The sequence below is a fragment of the Pipistrellus kuhlii genome, unplaced genomic scaffold, assembly GCF_014108245.1.
Source record: "Pipistrellus kuhlii isolate mPipKuh1 unplaced genomic scaffold, mPipKuh1.p scaffold_m20_p_5, whole genome shotgun sequence".
NCBI classification, from domain to species: Eukaryota; Metazoa; Chordata; class Mammalia; order Chiroptera; family Vespertilionidae; genus Pipistrellus; species Pipistrellus kuhlii.
The window spans coordinates 41346476-41368333 of NW_023425551.1; the positions used below are offsets into that span (position 1 = coordinate 41346476).

At 34.9% G+C, this 21858-nt stretch overlaps 1 protein-coding gene across 5 annotated transcripts in view; it reads left to right on the forward strand.

The window, feature by feature from the left end:
* The window catches only part of EPHA7 (EPH receptor A7), a 162599-nt gene that overhangs the window by 133728 nt on the left and 7013 nt on the right, over positions 1 to 21858 (forward strand). For 2 of the 5 annotated variants that reach the window (XM_036414852.2, XM_036414850.2), the window contains exons 8-14: positions 5618 to 5726; positions 6302 to 6357; positions 10578 to 10691; positions 11541 to 11726; positions 12299 to 12360; positions 13893 to 14102; positions 14839 to 14988. In XM_036414852.2, the coding sequence (XP_036270745.1) occupies positions 5618 to 5726; positions 6302 to 6357; positions 10578 to 10691; positions 11541 to 11726; positions 12299 to 12360; positions 13893 to 14102; positions 14839 to 14988 (887 nt within the window). Of the gene's footprint in view, positions 1 to 5617; positions 5727 to 6301; positions 6358 to 9252; positions 10527 to 10565; positions 10692 to 11540; positions 11727 to 12298; positions 12361 to 13892; positions 14103 to 14838; positions 14989 to 21858 lie in introns of those variants that run through there. The other 3 variants (XM_036414851.2, XM_036414849.2, XM_036414853.2) reach the window with 2 other exon arrangements.

Here is a 21858-nt window from a genome sequence, read left to right on the forward strand (position 1 = left end):
AAAAGATGAAGTTAGGAACAGAAGCAGGACTTGCTTAATAAACAGGGTGATTGTGTAGACCCCAAAATTAATGTACTCTAGATGTATCAGTCAAAGCCGCTTCTTTTTAGAAACCCCGAGCGAAGCCAGGATGCACACCAGGGTGGGCCAGAGAAAGCTGTAAGAACTTATTACCAACGGGCAACTAGTTTCACGTTACTTGCCCTTTGGTAATAATTTCAAAAATTGAGCCCAGGAAGTTCTTAGAACATGCATTTATGTTTATTTTTATCACTTTTGTTTTCTTTTTGTGTGAAATATTTTAAGCATTCTAAAGAATACACTTATCATATATATGAAATAGTATTTTTAAATGTATATCTCTGTATCTACCACTCAGCTTAAAAATAAAATGTTACCAATATCTTGTATCCCCTTGATCATTTTGCTTATCTGTATAATGCAACATAAGAACACAATAATCCAGGAGTCTATAGGTATAGTGCATCATCAAGGAGCAGAAGTATCTTAGATGGTGTCCTTGTTCATCATCAGAGTGCAAGTTCAGAACAGCTTGAGTACCACTGCTGGTTGTTCTTCAGCTGACTGAGGGCTCAGAGTGTACTTTTGTATTCTGAAATGTTTTTATTTCTCCTGATGTCACTGCTCAGGCAATGGTTCACCAGCTGTTACCTCATCACCAGCTTGCCAATCTAGCATTCCCACAAAATTCTAAACAAAAATGATAAAAGAAATATATTATTTTCTTCCCCAAATTTTAATAAAATATTTTTAATAAATTAATAAAATTTTTATCAAAAAATTATTTTGACTTCAGAAAAATATTTTCATACATCTTTTAAAGATAGACTAAATATCCTTTATATTACCTAATGATTGTTAAATTTGCTAACAGTATTTGTCTTTAATTTTTTTTAATATTTTTATTTTTTAATATGATTTTATTTATTTTAGAGAGAAGGAGCAGAGGGAGAGATAGAAACATCGATGAGAGAGAAACATCAACATTGATTGGTTGCTTTCAGCATGACCCCTGTTGGGGAGAGAGCCCACCACCCGGACATGTGCCCTGATCAGGAATGGAACCCATGACCTCGCAGTGCATGGGTGGACATTCACCCACTAAACAACGCTGGCAGGGAAAATTTTTTATATTTTTAAACTAAGCAGTAACTCTCAAAACCTCACAGAATAAAACATTGAAGTAAACTTGAAATATAAATTATGTTTTCATAATTGTAGCTATAACTGTAGATATTTGCTGTTATAAAATTAATGCCATTATCCTTTATTATTTTTAAAATGGAGTATGTAAATTTAAAAATGAGAACAAGTTCAATGGCCCCAAAAACATTAAAGGATTTTAAGTTGAGAATTTAACATTTAAACATCCAAAAGCATTAAAGAATTTTTAAGTTGAGATTTCAACATTTAAACATTGTCATGGTCTTGTGTTAAATGGCTCTCATAGTCTCCAACTTAGATTGACCTCATGATATTTGTGATTTCTAGTGTAATAAGACACTTCAAATAACATTTCCATATTTTAATGAATAATTTAAACTTAAAAACATCAATTACTTCATATTTACCTGCACATTTTTTATTAGTTAAACAATTAGGTTTGAAAAAATTGTGAAATATTTTTATCATATGTTTGAATATATTTTCAAAATGATTTTTAAAATATTTTCCAAATAGGTTTGAGAACTTTATAAACTACTGTGAGTTGTGTGCTGAAGTTTGTACATATTATTTTCATTATATAAAAGTGAAGCAAATAAGACTCAGAGAGATTAAGATGAAGTAGTGGGACCTGAATGATTACATAAAATAAATCTTAAAAATTGATGTTTGCATTAGAAAGGATTTGGTGATTTTTAGCATAAGAATATTCTCTTCCCCTGGGATATATAGTTAATGGAAGAATGATCACAACTCCTTTTCTTACGATTGTCTTGCTAGCGCTTAATACGTAGAAAGCACTCAATGAATGAACAAATAAATAACTAAAAGTCATCAGTTTAGAACAGATTATTAGTATCATTCCACGTGAGAAGACATATTTCCTGGTTTCACATCTTCCATGTCCAGATGTGGGACTTTGGATGAGTTGTTTCTCTGTACCCTGGTTGCTACAATAGCCACCACCCAACTCAGAGGGCATTCTGAGGATTCAATAAGTTAATGTACACAAAGTGCGGAGTTCAGTCCCCAGCACACAGGAAGTCTTGAGTGTCAGCTTATATTGTTATGCACCCCATTTCAAGATTTTTGTTTCAGGAATTAAGATTTTTATTATTTGTACTAGAGGCCCTGTGCACAAATTCGTGCACAAGTGGGGTCTGGCCAGCCTGCCCCGATTAGGACCTATCAAGCTGGCTGGGGCCACTGGTTATGGGCTAGCCAACCCAGTCCCCAATTTGGGGGAGGGGGGAAATTGTTGGCGGGGCCGGAAGAACTCATGGTTAAACTCCAGTCAAACTCCCTGTCCAAGGGCAATTTGCATATTAGCCTTTTATAATATAGGACTTGAGGCCTGGTGCATGAAATTTGTGCACTGGCTAGGAGGCCCTCATCCTGGCCTACACCATCTCCAATCCAGGACCTCTCGGGGGATATCTGACTGCCGGTTTAAGCCTGATTCCTGCAGGTCTAAATTGGCAGTTGGACATCCTTCTCACAATCTAGGACTGCTGATTCCTAACTATTTACCTGCCTGCTTGCCTGATCACCCCTAACTACTTTCCCCTCCTGGCCTGATTCCCCCAACTGCTCTCCCCTGCTGGCTTGATCACTCCTAACTGCTTTCCCCTGCCAACCTGATTGCCCCTAACCACCATTGTCTCAGACCCTGCTACCGTGGCTTTGTCTGGAAGGATGTCCAAAAGATGTCAAATCTAATTAGCATATGACCCTTTTATTAGTATAGATTATATCTATCAATAATCACCACATCAGAAATTATAACTGAAACATTTTTTTCAACACAGGTTTCATTAGCCATCAGGGTGATGATGTCATCCCATGTCATATAACTTCTGGAAAACTCTGTCTACTTGTGAGCATATATGAGTAAAAAAAAAAAAAGTCAAGTTAACAGGGCCTGTGTGTCTCAGTGGTTTAGCTTTGTCCCATGCACCAAGAGGTCACTAGTTTGATTCCCAGGCAGGGCACATGCCCAGTTTACCAGTTCAATCCCCAGTAGGGGGCGTGCAGGAGGTAGCTGATCCATGTTTCTCTCTCACTGGTGTTTCTATCTCTCCCTTTCCCTTCCTCTCTCTAAAAATCAATAAAAACGTGTTTTTAAAAAGTCAAATTACATTGTATTCTATGAAAATAATTTTGGCCTTCCAACATTCCTGGAGAGCTCTTGAGGGATCCTCAAGGCTTCCCAGACCATTCTTTGAGAAATAATGATTTAGCACAAGCTACTGTGCTAAGAATTAGAAATGTACACGCACATGACAGAGTTGATACTTTCAATTTAAAGTTTAGTGAAAGACAGACTTGTATACAAATTCTAGCCACACCGTTAAGCGCTGACAGAGTGCATGGGCCAGTGCTGTTAGTGTCAGCAAACAGTGGCTCCTGTGATGGGAAGAACAGCAGGGAAGATGCCACTGAGGAGAAGTCACTTGAGCGCTGTTTGAAAAGAGAAGCTAAACAGACTATTTCATCGCACATATGTCCTAACAGCCCCTTCTAATGCAAAGTCAGCTCTACTGTTTTTATAATTTTTAAGCCATGTTGTGTTGGTTATGGCATCTATAACTTAGTTTTAAATTTTATTACCCATGAAATAGTTGAAAATGTTAACCATGGATGTTGACTATGCAAAGATTAAAGTGTGACTCTGGCTAGATATAGAAACATACACATGAATATTCACAAGTTCTATTTCGTCATGCACCTGAGTTCAGTTTTCTCATTGGAGTTATGTTCCTGAAGCCAGGGCAGAACGGAACCTAAGACAAACAAAGGATTAGACCCATGGGACACATAGATTGAATAGAAATGTTTTGTATACATACGTGTGTAATTTCCCTTCTTCATGAACAGACTACTCCATCCTTTTTTCTCTCTACCACAAATAAAAAGACAAATAAAAACAACCAAACCAACCAAACAAAAAAACTTGAAGTCATCTTTTTGTTGTTGTTGTTGAGGTTTAATTAAAAAATAAAGCTTAAACGTTGTTTCCTCTCCTAGACCCCTGCCTCATTTAGTTCCCTTGGGAATAAATCAGCATGTACTGAATTGGCAAGTGTGTATGATATCTTTGTTCAGAAATTATTATACCAGAGCTATTTATAATGTTTTTCAGGGTAAAAGCTATCTATAGTTAGCTTAGGTATTCAAAATTAAGAGATAACTTCTCAAAAGGAAGAGGACATAGATAAACTAAAGGAAGGCCAATAAAAAACAAACACACACAAAAAACTATATGCTGCCTATATTGTGGCAAGACATACTCTGCCTACATATAATGTAACACTCTGGAGACCCAGTCCCTTGCCACTTGCAAGAAGGAGTAATATTTTCCATCCTGCCATAAAGAGTACCACCATTGGTTGTTTCAGAAACAAACAAATGACATTAGTTGGACATTATATATTATATGATACTTGAAACAGAATCATTTAGTGGAAAATACATTTTTATTGTTTTATAGTACTCTATGAAGGCTATAATGGCATTGAAATTATAATACTCTAAGCCTTATGACAATTGCAAATTGTGATATAAAGTAAAACTCCACTAATTTGGAAAAATGGTCACATGGGAAGGCCATGTGACTTACTGAAGAACTGGAATTAGAGCCTGCTTTACAGGACATGTAAACATAGATGTTCCCAGGGAGACCCCCAAAGACCAGCAGGACTTACATTAATGAGCATAGGAGAATCACCCACCATCATGCAGGAAGTGTCTACAATTAGATAATGCTGAAATCTTTTTTAAAGTACTTGCAGAAAGTTTGCTCTTTCTTACATAGCTAACCTCTTTTATAATCTTAAACTCTCAAATGTGTGCATTGCGTGCTTTTTCAAATTAATACAAGTAATTCTACTCTTCTTCATTATAGTGAATTGTCAAGTGATGATGACTATGATCACATGATGATTTTTTATTTTATATTGATGACATAGAAGATAAATCATTTAAAACACTTTGAATAAATACATAGAATATGTATTTTGGTTATATATATATATATATATATATATATATATATATATTCCAGAAAAACAGACCTGGAAGGATCCCATACCTTGCTGAGGAAAAATAGGGATCAAATCGCAATTGTAGACGAAAGATCTCTGTCTCTGATTCATAACTAAGTTTCCAATCACTAAGCAGGAGATAGGCATTCAATGATGTATTTTATAGGTTTCTTTTGTAGCTGAGGGACATAAAATAGATGAAGTACTGTCCTTACCACTTCTTTAAAATGCAAAAATAACATTTAAACTTGCACTGAATGAAAATAATGCACTTATAGAGCTTACGATGAATTCGATAGCATCGCCATCTCCTGTTGGTAAGATTTTGTTTAACTCTCGAGTTCTCGCCTGGTATTGAGTGTTGCTGGGCCCCTTTGCTCTGTTTGCAGCCACAGCCGTGTCCAGTGAGCAGAATCCTGTCATCATCATCGCTGTGGTCGCAGTGGCAGGGACCATCATCCTGGTGTTCATGGTCTTTGGTTTCATCATTGGGAGAAGGTAGGATACACATTGCTTCTCATCTGTGAGATATAACTTTTCAGTTTTTCAGAATTAGGTCTCCCATTGCTTGTTATTTAGTACATCAGGATAGTAAACGCAAACACTCTTTGTGGGATATGAAACATTAAAGGGCACTAAGTTTTCATTCTCCCAAGATCAAAATACACTTTGAACTTAATCATCGCCTTTAGTTTAAGGAGATGAGTAATGTCATTTCTTTTGGGAAAAAATTATTCTTCTAGTTAATGCTTGTGGAAACCATTTAAAAATCTGTTGTTTTCCAGGGGAGGGGGGAATTGTAGAAGCAAATATTTACTTGTTTATAAATCTAAACCTATAAATATGTTTCTTCTATTTTGTCTCACACAAATACTTTATATTCTGTGCCTTTTTTTAATCATATGAATTATTATGTTATTATGTTTACATAATACAGGAAATTTTTATATTCTGTTTATATATCTAACTAGCATGTTGTAAAATAAATAAGGTATATTTTACTGAATTTTAAAAATATAAAGGAAGATCATTGATTGTGTTTGTCACAAATTTGATTTTTTTTTTTTTTCCAGGCACTGTGGTTATAGCAAAGCTGACCAAGAAGGGGATGAAGAGCTTTACTTTCATTGTAAGTGTTTGGTTTTTCTTTACTATTATATATTGCAATTAATACAGAACTTGGTTGTTAATATTGGCATGAAAAAATTCCTAACGCATCACCCTTGAAATGAGCTCAAAGTACTGCTTTAAAGCATTTGACAATATATTTAGAATGAAAGTCATATCATGTGAATTTATAAAACAATAAAATATATTCTGATATGTAATCTCTTAAGAAATTTTAATATAACTGCAGGATATATTAAGCTGCCTTTATGACACAATTTTTCCTTTTCAAATGTTTTCTACTATTTTAATAATAATCCATTAAATGTTGCATGGCCCATGTTCTAGCCAAGGAATTTTTATAAAATTAGAAGGCTTTACCATCTAATGAGTTATGCTACCTTAAAAGGCTAAGGAACCACTTTCTCTTCTGCTACTATACATTGTCTATCACTGATAGATATTTTTACTCGACAGTAAACATATAGTAATAGGATTTAATCCTCCAATGTCTTCCTGTAGATTCATATTACCTAGTTCTTAAAAATTCATTTTAGAAATCATATTTGGAATAGATGTTAGGTAACCAAGGAAAATAGATAATCCAAATGATATCCATCTTTACTTTTATTCTTGTCCATTATGGATAACAAGTAAAAAATAAGAGCCATGTGAATAAATGTTAGAGCTCTATGCATCCAAAGTAAAAATCTATCAGATCAAATGATTTTAGTTCTGATAATCCTTGAAATTATTAAGAACAATTTTACTTATTATTTTTCTTAGTAGCAATCATCTTTACTAGAATTTTTTTATGAGTGGATAAATTTCTTAAATGGCAAAGGAATTATATCTATTATTGTATTGTTTATCAACTTGTTATGTTAATATCTAAGAAGGTATTGTCATGTACCCATTCTACAATAACAAGATTATCTAAGCATCTATCCAGAAAATGTGTTACTCTAAAGACACACATTTTGAGTTTCTTTACTGTGTTTCTATTTGTGGAACCAGCACTGTAACTGTAGCTTTCAAAATAGAAGTGGCTTTAGATAATACATATCTGACTTGATTATGAAACTCATCAGATTTCCAGGCAGGAAGGGTGTTTGAGATACTACAGATTAAAGTAAAAGGTGTGACCAGCGGCTGTTCATTAAGAGGCCTCAGCTCCGGGGCCCCTCACTTCCTCAGACCCCAGTGTAGGACCTGGTAAAGCCCTGGCCATCCTGTGTGCATAATCTCCTTTTACTCAAAGAGGGCATCATAATTGTAGAAGCCTCCTAAAACTTAACGCCCCCCCTGACTATGGCTGAATCCATGTGATCCCACCCCTTCCCTGCAGTGATTTTTCCTGGGAGAACACAGCCTCCGGCGATGAGAGTGCCAGAGGCAGTTTTTAGTGCGAGGATGTACCCAAAAAATGGAGGTTACTTTTTTTCTCTCTCATGACATAAGAGAATAATTTTAACACTTCCACGGATAGGAAAAACAGGTTCCAATCTTGAATGCCTAAATTTTTACATCTAGTTTAAAGTGTATAAAGGAGAGAAACTTAAGACCATAGTTCCTGCAATCCCTGATTCTGCCCATATGTGAATAATTGGGTGGCAGAATCCTTTAATATTTGTTTTAATCAGCATGTCACTCTGCTATGGAGTATTTCTGAGACATCTCAAAATTACCAAATATGTTTTAGTTTATATAGTTTTAGCTTGAAGGTTAATGCAGGAAGTAAGTTGAAATATGGTTCATGTAAAACTTATATAGCCTTATGCTTAATTGTCATCACTCAGTTTTAATATTTTAATGCCATTTGCTTTTTTTACATTTGACATTCAGTTTGTAATTAGAAAAAAAATAGGGTAGCATGTTGTACTTGCTAATGTGGACAAGATATGTTTGATAAATATACAATTTTCATCTCCAGAGCAAAAATATCTATGGTGGTTTCAAGATATTTAACACTCATGAGAAATGTAAATGAGCTACTAAAACACAGAAAATCTTGCTGCCTTAATGAGATAAGCAACAGACCAGAATATTCAGAAATTATGTCAATATATTTTATTTTAAAAATCAATTTTTAAATGAATAATGAAGCAAAATGCACTTACCATATCCTATTCTGGTTAATCCCTGTTATTTTTGAATCACCCTTTTAACAAGGATACTTTTTCTTATCATTTGACAAGAAACAGACACTTTATTCGATTTCATGACTGTGTCTAAGTACAGCAGTATGGTCACCAGCTATTGGCAAGGAGGTGTCCTTTTTTTCCTTTAGTATACAAACAATTTCCTTAGGCGCTAAGGCGCCAGATTGAATTTTTACGGAAATCTGAAAGCAACCATTTAGCTAGCTTTTAGAGCACAGGATGTAATAGAATGTCCAGCCGTTATATCAGGCACACTCCACTCTCCATGGCCCAAGTACTACATTTAAAGATATAAACACAATGGAGGAGTTCAGTGAAGCAATTCCAATTTACATTTTGTTTCCTCCTACCATTTCTTCCAACAATGTCTTTGAATCCAAGCTGGGCAGTATTTCATGTTTTTATGCCAAAATCGCTGTGGCCTGTCAAAATGTTTTATGACAGCTTGAATAAAGAACCATCAGAGACCCCGTTTGAGATGCAGAAGGTTACCTCCATTCTAGCTCCCTTATCGCAAAACAAAACAAAACAAAAACTATGAAAGAAAGAGAATAAAAAGGGAGAAGATGGCTCATTCTCCATCTGCCTACCAATCTAGGAGGTTAACCTATTGTTTTCTTCCCTTCTCTCTTTTTCTCTTCCCCCCTCTTCTCTCTACTCCTTCTTCTCTCTTTTCTCTTTCTTTCCCCTCTCTCTTTTCTTCTTGTGTTTTTTTTTGTTGTTTGTTTGGTGTTTTTTTTTTCTCTCATGTTCAGCTTTAGTAACAAATGAGCATCTGTCAGTTTTATAAACTGGAACAGTAATTGTTTAAGACAATCAATTTTGGATAAGCAATCAACTACAGCAGAATGAATCAAGATTTTTAAATCCCATTTTCCTTCATACATTCTGCTTTCTTTTGTTTGTTATGTGTTTATTTTTAAAAGATAGTTTTAATTTAATGTGATGACATAAGCACAGTTAGGCTGCAGTGTAATACATAAAGAAATATATTGTTCTCCAAATAGTGAGATTTAATGGAAAGATTGTTCAGTGGCTTTGTTAAAAACAATAAAGTTTTTTTTTGAGGATATAGTGTAATTCTTTTCATTGCATTAATATAACCAAATATATGCCTATATTATCTTTGTCTTTATCCATATGACTGACTTGGAATACATTATTGTAACTGAATTTTATTTAAAGTTAACATGGCATTATCTGTTATCTGCATGCTCCCGGGTGCATTTTAAAAATTCAACTTTTGCAACTTTTATGATTCTATGCTGTTTGAATCTTGACTACTTTTTCTGAGACATATTGTCTGCCTCCTCCCAGAGCCTTATAAATGAAAGTTCATATGAACCATTCTTCTTTCAAACTGTGTCACACATGGTTAGCAGATCCCAGGAATATTGTAAATTTTTCTAACTTTACTCTGGACTCTGTACATTCTGGCCTCTTTTGCCCTATAAGGTAAAAATGAAACTGTGTTTTTAGTAGATTTCTCTCTGAGTCTGTGATAGTGGCCCTCACTTCTTGTATTAATTTTATGTACATGTCAACGGTGGTTGGTCTTTTAAAAAAAAAATAAATAAACCAAAAGAATAAGTGAGATGTCTAAATGTTTTTAATATTGCTGTCAGTGTAGTAGGCTACCTGTATATGAAATGTCTTCTTTCCCCAGTGTGTGTATTTGATTGATTGACTGACTGATAGATTTACAAATGTGTCTCCAAGTCCATTATTAGCCTCAGTATGGCTTGAACTATGCCATGATAGCAGTGAATTTAATTAAACTTTCAGTCTGATAAGTCACGACAGAGAATTTTGGTGATGTATTTTGTTGATTTACCGGAAAAGCAATTCAGTTAGTAACCTATGAGCTGGATCTTATGTAACCTGTAGAAGCTTGCAGATAATACCTATACGCCCGCAGACTGAAGTAGTCTGTTAAAACCGCTGTGAATCAGGTGATGTGGAAGCAAGTTCCCTGTTCCAAGGAGCACTCTGCATAATGAAATCCCTGGGCTGACTGCACAATAAGTGCTTTGCTTCATCACAGTCATGCTTTCTTACATCATTACAGTTAAATTTCCAGGCACCAAAACCTACATTGACCCTGAAACCTATGAGGACCCAAATAGAGCTGTCCATCAATTCGCCAAGGAGCTAGATGCCTCCTGTATTAAAATTGAGCGTGTGATTGGTGCAGGTAAGGCTGTTGTAGCTTCCTTATTCAGCTCTTCCATTTAGCCAAGACCGAAAGTCATACATCATAATGACAGGCAAATAATTATACCTCAAGTATAGAGCTTTTGCATTTACCTGAACTGTTGGAAGCAATGAGGCTGTACTTATTTGTGAAATCTGAAGAGAGAAAAAAGTGAAAAAGAAGCATGTGACACAGAGAATCTGTGCACTTTTGCCTTCTGTTGGTTTTGTTAAGATATTGTTCTTTTGTAAGCTATCTTATAAGCTTGGCCTGGACTTCAAGAAATAACAGTATTATAAAAAATTAGCATGTTTCTAAATTTTGCTAGAATATATTTACTCTTACTTGATGTACCATCTTGCTAAGCTTTCGTTTTTATTTCTTTTTCTTGTATTTGTAAGGTATTCAGTAGCTTTTGTACTATTTATTTTCACGTAGAAAGTTAATATGCATGAATTATTAAGGAATATTAATATCTATATGTTCAATGTATTTTAATAATAATGTTACGTTTTCAGTCCAAGTCCATTTCATGTAGCAGTCATGGGGCATACGAATTCAACACTTTTAAATCTTAAAGAACTATTTGCCCCTTGAACCATAAAAGAGGTAGCAGCGGTTAGGATTTGCTGTGATGCTCCCTTCTCTTTAGTGGGCAGTGTGCATTAGATAAATAATTTTAATTTGAAATTTTGTTCCTGAAAGAATTTTTGTTAATTCAGTTTAAAAATAGCTTGCGTGACAGACTTTAGAAAAGCTTAAAAGTACTTTTAAGGAATTATTTGCATTTACCTTGAGAGAAGAAATACTTCTGAAATTAAAGCACACCTGCCTGCTCTGTTGCTTCAGGAGAATTTGGAGAAGTATGCAGTGGCCGTTTGAAGCTTCCAGGGAAACGAGATGTCGCCGTGGCCATCAAAACCCTGAAAGTTGGGTACACGGAAAAGCAAAGGAGGGACTTTCTGTGCGAAGCCAGCATCATGGGGCAGTTCGACCACCCAAACGTTGTCCATTTGGAGGGAGTTGTTACAAGAGGTAGATATTGATCAGACCTTTCATTTACCATGTGGACTGTCAGAAATTGGTGTCATTTCACACACAGTAAAAAAATCAAATAGTGAACATGGTGCACATTCTAAATGAATGTTTTTCTTGGTATGTACTGACTAAACAATTCTTCTTTTGTGTCACCACCTCAGGGGGGAAAATCAAATGAATGCAGGATTAGAATAAAAAAATACCTGGTAGCTAAAGCAACTGAGACTTTCTTTTCCCCCTTAGCTCAAAAACCAGAGAAGCGGTGCAGTTTTAGTCTTCATACTTTACATAAAGTGACATTTTCCCAGAGTTTTGTTCAGAAAGCAGGAGTCAGAAGAACGCACTGATTTTTATTGTTTAATTTTTTGAATCGTGACAATGTTCTAGACATTTAAGGACTCTTTGGCCTTAGCAGCAGTACTGGAAACTTTCGAAACTCTCACACATTCTGTCTTTAGAAAAAACACCAAGTGTTTTATCTTGGATGAGAAGAATAACCTTGAAGTTGAGGTTGCATTTTTCTGAAACAACACTTTTGTTTTCTTACGTATGTATGTTTTTAATTTTAGGGAAACCTGTCATGATTGTAATAGAATTCATGGAAAATGGATCTCTAGATGCATTTCTCAGGGTAAGTAGCAAAATTATTCTCCCATCCTAAACATTGCAGATATGCCACTAAAATAATGTCCTGAAGTTTCTGTGTGTGTGTGTGTGTGTGTGTGTTGTTTTTTGTTTGTTTGTATGTTTGTTTGTTTTTCAGTGAAAATTATAAACAAGTTAGAAAGTTGTTAAGCAGGTTAAAGTTCAGAGCCTTAGACTGACTTGAACTAGAATCTTTTTGATCATTCAAGTGATACAATGTAGTGAAAAAACTAGTTTCCATTAATATGCTACCTCAAGTAAAGAGGATACCTGAAGCTTTGTAATTTGAATACAGGTTGTAGAGTAGCATTTTACTTTTCCAGTACAAAATACAGTGGTTATTTTACCAAGAAGACTGAAAAGTGAAATAACCATATAATATTGGGACCATGACCCCCGTTCTGCTCTCTGGAGCCATTTCTATTGTGCTGTTAACTCCGAGAATAAAGTGTGGAATTGTTAACATTTTAAAAATTAATAGCATGTGATTATTTTTATAAATGATACATTCTAAATGTTCAAAATAATGCATTTTTATCCTCAGAGACTTTTCACCTAAGAACATGAACACGTTAACATTTTTTTTAAATGGCAAAGAGAAAATAATCTCAGCAATAAGAGGACGTGCAGAGCTGTCATAGATGATCTAGAATTGTACGTTCTACCCAGACTGATAGGCCTTTAGGAGATTTGGAGACATCTGTATTGCTGCTGTTGCCGCATCTGTGTGATATGCATGACTATGAGCTCCTGAGAGGAAAGCATCACCTAGCAAGTTAATCAACTCAGCACCAGTGTCTTCATGCACCATACTTGCAATTCATTTGGAGAAATCTGTGGGTTACACATAGATGATAGGCAGTCCAATTGCACATATTGTTCAAGCCCACTTGCTAGTATACTTCGTCTGGAGACTTTCTGTTGCAAGTAATGTTCCTACTAATAGCAAAACCAGGAAAAGTATAAAAAGAAAACAAAGTCAGCCAATATAATCATTCCCTACTTCTTAGTTTCTCTTTATCTTTAATAAAAATATGTGTGTGTGTGTGTGTGTGTGTGTGTGTGTGTGTGTGTCCTTTTTTTTTTTTTTTTTACCATTTGGAGGAAATACCTTAATATATGTGTCTTTGTACCTTTATATGATTTTAGGTTATTTTCATAACTTTTTATCTAGTGAGGAAAACACTAAACACTTAGCTGTGAGCGAGTTGTTTGGATGTTCCATTCCCTAACTTTCACCTAAAAATTAGGATATACTTTTGGATTTGTGTACGATGGAGCTATTGCTAATTAATATTAACAATATCAGTACAAATAACTGATTACTGAAACTCTGCTTTGTATTATTTGCCTCTCAATAAAATCAGTATTTATTTTGTTTTTCACAATTGTCTGTATTATATGAAAAAGAACAAATCCCATTACACAAAAGGAAATGACTAGTGTGCAGACTCTTTCATGGGGATTTCTTTCTCTTCACAGCACAGTTTACGGGACTTTATTTTTGTCTTCCTGTAGAAACACGACGGGCAATTTACAGTCATTCAGTTAGTGGGGATGCTGAGAGGAATTGCTGCTGGAATGAGATATTTGGCTGATATGGGATACGTTCACAGGGACCTTGCAGCTCGCAATATTCTTGTCAACAGCAATCTTGTGTGTAAAGTGTCAGATTTTGGCCTTTCCCGGGTTATAGAGGACGATCCAGAAGCTGTCTATACAACAACTGTAAGAAAAAGTCTGCTACTGCATCTCTTCATATCCCTAAGACTTTCCTACCAAGAAAGCAAAGTGTAATGATACAAAATTAATGGGGGGGGGGCAAATTAATCTCAGGGGGAGGGGGTTTGTTTGTTTGTTTTTTTGTCTTGCTACTTTTTTCCTTTTGGAAGAATCATTGTTGCTTTTATAATCTACATATAGGACAAGAGAAGAAATAAGAAGAATGATAGCATGCTTATCTTATATTGGGATGTTTAGATAAATAATATACTGTAAAGTCATGTACAACATCTAGCTACTAGTACTCATACTTGTAGCAAAAAAAATGTAATTCTATTTTAAATAAAGATTTTAAAAGAAGATGAGCTATGTTAAAGTCTTACAAACTTTTGTGAGGTTGTATAAAAGGGAATATGTGAAGGGAATATGGTGTACTTAAATACACCATATTTCATTCCATATTAGTGGTTATTTTACATAATTTGCCATTGTCTTCTGACTAGTCTCCTGAGACCACATAAGGCCCATTAACTGAGTTGCCATAAAAGTATAATAGTGTAATGAGTTTAAGAAAGAGATTAGCAACTTTAAATACACTTAGAGAGATTCAAGATGGATAGGTGTGAAACTGCTGAATTGCCATGCAAATATAAAGATGATTAACGGTAGCTTTCTGGTTCTGCTTTAAGTGTTGTATAACTGATGTATACATATTTAAAATGTTGGTTTCTTGTTATAATAGGGTGGGAAAATTCCAGTAAGGTGGACAGCACCTGAAGCCATCCAGTACCGGAAGTTCACATCAGCCAGTGATGTATGGAGCTATGGAATCGTCATGTGGGAAGTTATGTCTTATGGAGAGAGACCTTACTGGGACATGTCAAATCAAGATGTAGGTGTTACACTATTTAAACAAAAATTACTTAATACATTGATATCCAGTATTATTAGAATATGTAGGTAATGGCTCGTATGATAAAGCTTCTATTGAATTATAAAAATATAATACAGACTTTTGTGCACTGGGGGAAAGTGGGTCCCTCAGCCCAGCCTGCCCCCTCTCATAGTCCGGGAGCCCTCAGGGGATGTCCTACTGATAGCTTAGGCCCGCCTCCCATGGCTGATCAGGGATGGCAACATCCCCATCACCTCCTCACTGCTGCTGCCTCTGGCCTCCCTCTGTGGGAGGCGGAGGCACCTGGTGATCAGGGGAAGGCAATGCCCCCATTACACCTCTACTGCTGCCACTGCCAGCCATGCAGCTGCCTGAGCCTCATCCCTTGCAGCCACCACTGTTCATCTGAGCCTTAGCCCAGCCCTCATTGCCTGAGGCTTGGGCCCTGGGCAGGAGCTTGACTGAGCCTCAGGCAACCGCTGCAGCTTTGACCAGAAGGACACAGCATCAAGTCCCACCCACCCACACATGCCTCCTGCTGATTGGTCAGTAAGGTGTAATGGCATGATGATCATTAGCATATTAGCTCTTTATTATATAGGATAATTGCTGAGTTTACATAATTAATACCACAAATTACTAAATAATTGCCATAAATTAGTGGTTCAATCAATTTCATTTTTATTTCATTTTGAAGAATTGTGTTTTCCTTTTCCTTTGAATCTCTATAATAGAAGCCTTCACAGGGTATTTCCTCCTTATTAAAATAATGATGCTTTGCTTGCCCAGCTACAATGGAAGAGTCACAGGAGTAAAAACATCATATATGGAGAGGAGGGTAAAGAAGGTTGTGATTGTGGTTATTTTTTGTTTTTATCCTATTCTTTTTCTTTAATGTTCTAAGAAAATCTGTTGAAATCATTGTTGATTGAATTAACTAAATTTTAATTTCATGATAGAATCTAAATTTTATGATCATTATTGCTATTTCGTTGTGGTATTTTATAATGTAATCACAATGGAAGTATTTTTGGAAATTCCTAAATAAGACAGTGCTCATTTAATGTGTATCCTGTTACATACTAACATAAAATATGCTATTATTCTTTGATACAAGAAACTGGTAGCATATACATCTTATGCCCAGAGACCACTTATAACACAGTATAAGTGAGTGTTAATTTTTGCTTCTATTTAGGTTGAATTTTTTGTAATTGACATTTTATAGGTCTAAAACTTTCAAATACTGGCAGAATTATATAGTTCAACTTATTGACAATGTGAGTGAAATTTGGATAAAATTAGAGAAAGTGTAAATCTAGGAAGTAGAAATCTGAAGGAGATCTTTGCTTATAGCTGATGAGAAATTCTCCAAGGGAACATTCTGGCAAGTTCAGAAGCAAAAACTTAGCAAGGTGGATGGGGACCAACTATCTTTGTTTTTTATTTTAGAATTTTCTATATCAAATTTATATGGTTCTTAACATTTATAGTTATTTTTAGACAACTAAAGTCAAACCAGACTGCTGGTAAAGTTATTTTCAGTATATTTCCCTTCAAATTTCTGCATTACCTGGAGTTCACAGCTGAGAAGGTGAAACTTTTAAGTCATTTAAATATTTTGGTATTTTAAATTGAGAGATGACTTGAAACTTCTTAATTTTTATTTATTTATTTTTATTTTGGTTTCTGTTTTTCAAAGATAAAAGCCTAAGTGATGGGTCCGTTTGGCAGAGGCAAAGTTATTAACATTTGACAGGTGTCAGTGTCAAAGATTCCATGGGCTGTCAAAACGAGAGCAAACAAATCCTTGGGGCAGAGAAAGAGAAATATTGATATTCCCTAGACAGTCAGTAGAGTTTCTTTTGACATCCTCCTTCTGTACTAGATTCAAACATAAAAGGAATGATAGGAATATAAGATAACTTAAATTCATAGTTCACTTAACTTCTAAAAACAAATAATAGAAATAGTTAAGAAAACAATAAATAGCTTCAGTTTTCATTTTTAGACTTCTCTGTTTTTTTGAAAATTAAATATCATGAAGATATAATAAGTGTATCATGAATTAACAAATACTTTATCAATTAAATTAAATGATGTCTAGAAAACAGCTTTGTTTTGATGTAGAACATTTAGCACCTCTTTAATTTTTTTTAATTTTGAAGGTCTTAATTGTTAAATTCAGACACAATTTTATGTAATAGTAGGAGTTTTCCTATGTCAGTTTTGGTAATGAATTAGATGTTTATATTTCTCTTATAGGGTAATATTTATTATTTCATACTTGTATTGTTAAAGTGCTATTTGAGCAGTTATATAGGGTATCCAAAAAAATGTATACACACTTTAAATAATTATAAAGTTAGTATATATTAACATACTGTTCATTTTGAAAATTTAAAAGAATCAACAGAAGTAAATAATGTTTTTTTACAATCCCTGGTGAAAGATTGTAAAACTGATGACTGATCCACTGATAATGGAATCTCAAACATCAAGAATCAGTTGGTTTAGTATTTGTGCACCCTCAATTCATCGATTGTTGCTGCTTTTATACCGTAAACTTTATCTTTTATATAGCCCCATAAAAAAGTCTAGTGGATAAATTTTCTTTATTCAAAGCTTAGTTTGGCTTCACCCATTATTTCAAACCAGTTAAACCTGCAAAGGAGTAAAAATTGAGTTATCAGCTGTTTTTAAAGTGTGTATACCTTTTGGGGGGATTACCTATATGTACAATCTTCAATACACAAATGGTGAAAAAACTGAATAATTTAAAATTCTATTCTGGTAAAACCTTTCTCTACCTAAAAGCTTTTTTTTTTTTTTTTTTTTAACTTGAAGTCTCTGCTAGGAATTCATGGAGAAGGTTGAGATCTCTAAAACCCCTCATGCATATGGAAATCCTGTGTATCAGAGAATATATTGTGTTTTCCTGGGAAGTTTGCCTTCACCAGATCTTCAGATATATTACCTTTTTTAATTAGCCTAAATTGATTTATTAAGTGAATCAACTCACTTTATAGTGTTTAAATTTAGTTGCTAAGATTTTGTCAGGAATGTAGAAAGCCCCCAACTATCAAATGCTTGAGATTATGAAAGCCTTTAATAAGATGCCATGAAAATAAGCAGTAAATTGATGGTTATGTTTATAAGCAAGTTCACAAAATTCCAGGCTGCATGCTGAATAAAGGGAGGTTTCTGTGATCATGGCTACTGCAGAAATCAGTGAGGTAGGGAGTTCTTGCTGGGGAGCTTTAGTTACACTCTAGACATGTGTGAGCAAGAAAAACTTGGGAACAGATAACACGCATAGGTATAATGACAGCCACACCCAATGCTTTATGACTTAATGAACACTTGTAGGAATGCTCATTGTATTTTTATGAACTTATAACTTTCTTGAATTTTCACCAAATGGAAGCAGTTAGAATCTTGTTATTTGCTATTAAAATCAAAGCTGAATATCCTAAATAAGTTGCAAATTTTCATTCTTTTTAAAGAATAAAATCTGCAGATTTATAGCCCTTTCCGTAATGGCCTTTCAGAGAAAAAATATTTATATATGTAAAATGCAGTCAAAGGTAATAGATATTATAGAAATTGAAAATACTTATAATCAGCACTCACAGAAGCTAGCGTTTCATTGAATTTATGTCCTAATTTGAATAAAAGTTTTACACTCATATTTTGAAATTCTTCATTGTACAGATTTGATTGTTTTTCTGTGCATAGTACTCAACTAGGTTTTTTTTTTTTTTCTTTGAGTTAGGCCAATGCATTTTTAATTTTACTAGCAAATGGTCATAAGGATAATGAAGAATAGGTTTCCATAAATATATGGGGCATAAAGATAAATTCTTAAGGTGTTTTGTTTTAGAACTCTTAAGAGCTTTGAAAATATAATACATGGTAACTAAATTTATTTCCAACTAAATTGTGAGCCCTCAATTTTTTTTTTTAAAGCCACGACTAATTTATGTCTTTGTGGGTTTTTTATATTAATGTAGAAACAAAATTGTGATTTTTTTTTTAACTTTGCCATAATCCCTTAAGTGGGGTCTGAACTATTTAATTGTGTAAAATGTGGGTTATGTTATGTGAGGTTAATGATATGAAAATGGGCATGAGCAGAGAACAGAAGCCAATCATGTTATACCCCAGGTTGAGTGAATAAGGCCTGTTATCATGGCTGCTGCTTTTTTTCTTAATTACACTGGTCATACTATAATCATACTGAAACACTTCTCAAGGAGCAACTTTTGTGTTTATTCCTAAGTATTTTTTTAGAGTGCATGCCGAAGTATTCCTGTTGTATCCCAGTGGATTTTTATGGCATTGACCCTAGTCTCTTCTTATTCCACAGAGACCTATATAAAATTAGAAATTACTTAATGAATTTTTTTTCTTGACTTTTATTAAATACTAAGGCTAGATCTGGACAGGCAAAGCCAAGGTATGTATGCCAAATTGTGCTCTGGTCAAGCCGAGGTTCCAAGCAAGCATCTTGTGCTCATGTAGGTGAAGGCATGATAGTTAATGGGGTCCTTAGAACCCCAAATGGATTCCCAGTCCAGAGCATCCCTTATTTTAAGTGTTATCTATGGTTGCTGCTCCTTTAAAAATGTGTAAACTACTGTATCTTTGAGAGCTTCAAATGTCATTTTGGATTATGATACATGTTATTTCTTTGCTTTAATGATTTGAATCATGTCATTCCTATAATGCAATAAGACAACTACAGAGGTTTATTAACTATTTTATTCCTGTAAGAGTCTTTAAGGGCATGATACTGTGTTTATTGGCACAAAGACTTAAAATTTCTTGGGTTCAAAACTAAAGAAACCTCTGGGAGAAATGTTGAAGAGTATTGTGTCAGAAAGATCATGACAAGATTTAGGCTTATCATTTTAAAATATTATTTAGAGAGAAAGAAATAAGGAAAGCTCCTTCCACCTGCATTATTTCTGGACATGGGAGGAAGACAAACTGCAAGCAGGGAAACAGGCCAGGATGTTATAGGGACAGCACCAATGTTATGGACATGGGCTGTCAAATCAGAAAGAAACTGTTCAAATTCCAACAACTTCAAACACTCCTTCTCCTATGAAAACAATAACCCCCTAATCATTTATTATTTGGTTATTTTGAATACACAAAGTTTTAGAAGTTTTTTTATTTACTTACTACTAGAGGCCCGGTGCATGAAATTCATACACTTGGGGCAGGGTGGGGGAGGGGGTCATCCTTCAGCCTGGCCTGCGCCTAAGCAGTGCTCCCCCTGTGGGAGTGCGCTGACCACCAGGGGGCTGCTCCTGCATTGAGCATCTGCTCCCTGGTGGTCAGTGGGTATCATAGCAAGTGATCATTTCGGCTCTCTAACATCTTCCATGGGTCCCAGATTGCAAGAGGGTGCAGGCCAGATTGAGGGACCCCACTGGTGCACAATCAGGGCAGGGAGGGGCATGGGAGGGTTGTCTGGCCCATTTGCTCAGTCCCAATCAGCCAGACCCCAGAAGCAAGCTAACCTACCAGTCAGAGTGTCTGCCCTTTGGTGATCAGTGTATGTCATAGTGATCAGTTGAGCTGCCTTAGCATATAAGCATAGTATGCTTTGATTGGTTGAACAGCCGACTGGATGGCCAGACACATAGCATATTAGGCTTTTCTTATATAGGATGCATAATTTATTTAAATAACTTACCTCACTTTTCCAAAGTACTTCTATCTATATAAGTTGTCTAACATAGAGCACTTTTGAGTCCAAGTGTAGGCCTGTCACTAGACTGTACAAAGCCACAGGAAATTGTTTGCATTTAAAAGGTTTTTTTTATTATTATTAATTTTCCCTATAGTTATATACTTGTGATCTTTGCAGTTACCATTTGTGTGTGTGTGTGTGTGTGTGTGTGTGTGTGTGTGTGTGTGCTTATGTGAAGTAGGAGATGCCTATGGAAGGGCCAGATGAAGATGTCTAGTAAAGTGATACATAAGACATAATGATCAGGAGACAATGTGGGTTGAGGATTGTATACTCACAATACTTCTCAAAAATTACTGTAATTAAGTTAATCTATTTACTTTTTAAGCTTCATTAATTTGCATATGTGGATATTTCTTAAACTCAAGTGGACTCTGTTTCTTTTCTAAAGGATTTTCTCTAAAAACTGTTGATGTCAGCTACTTTATTAATGCCATCCCACAACCTTTTTACATTTGAATGTGCTATTCTTGAATGTCAACAAGCATCTTAAGGATATAACCCCCTACAAATACTAACTTTATCAGCATTTCTTAAAGCCAGCTTTTGGGGTTATTTTCTTCAAAAACTCCGGGTCACCTTTTTTGTTTGTCAGTTTTTCTTATATTTCTACTGTTACCTTAGTATCAAAGGACTTGTTAATCCCCCTTGGATATTATAATGTTTTGCAAATTCTTATTTGTATTCTTTGCCTTTCTATTATGTTTCTTGCATTGCTCAGATTTATAACAATTTCTGATTTTTAAGATCTATTTTTTCATTCCATATAAATAAAAAATAAGTCTGAATAAGTAACTTTTAGACTTTCTGATTGCCCCATACAAATGTTTATAAAAGCTGATTTTTTTATTAACATTCAAAGCTTGATATAAATATCAGTTCGGACTGTTATATATAAACTAGAGGCCCGATGCACAAAATTCATGCAAGAGTAGGCCTTCTTTCCCCTGGCTTTCCTCTGGCCACCGGCAGGCACCCTGGACTTCCCTCACAGCCCCGGGTTCATCCGAAAGCTTGTCCACAAAAATGTTCATTCTAATTAGCATATTATGCTTTTCCTATGACAGATGGGCAGGGATATACTGATAAAAGTATAACAACCA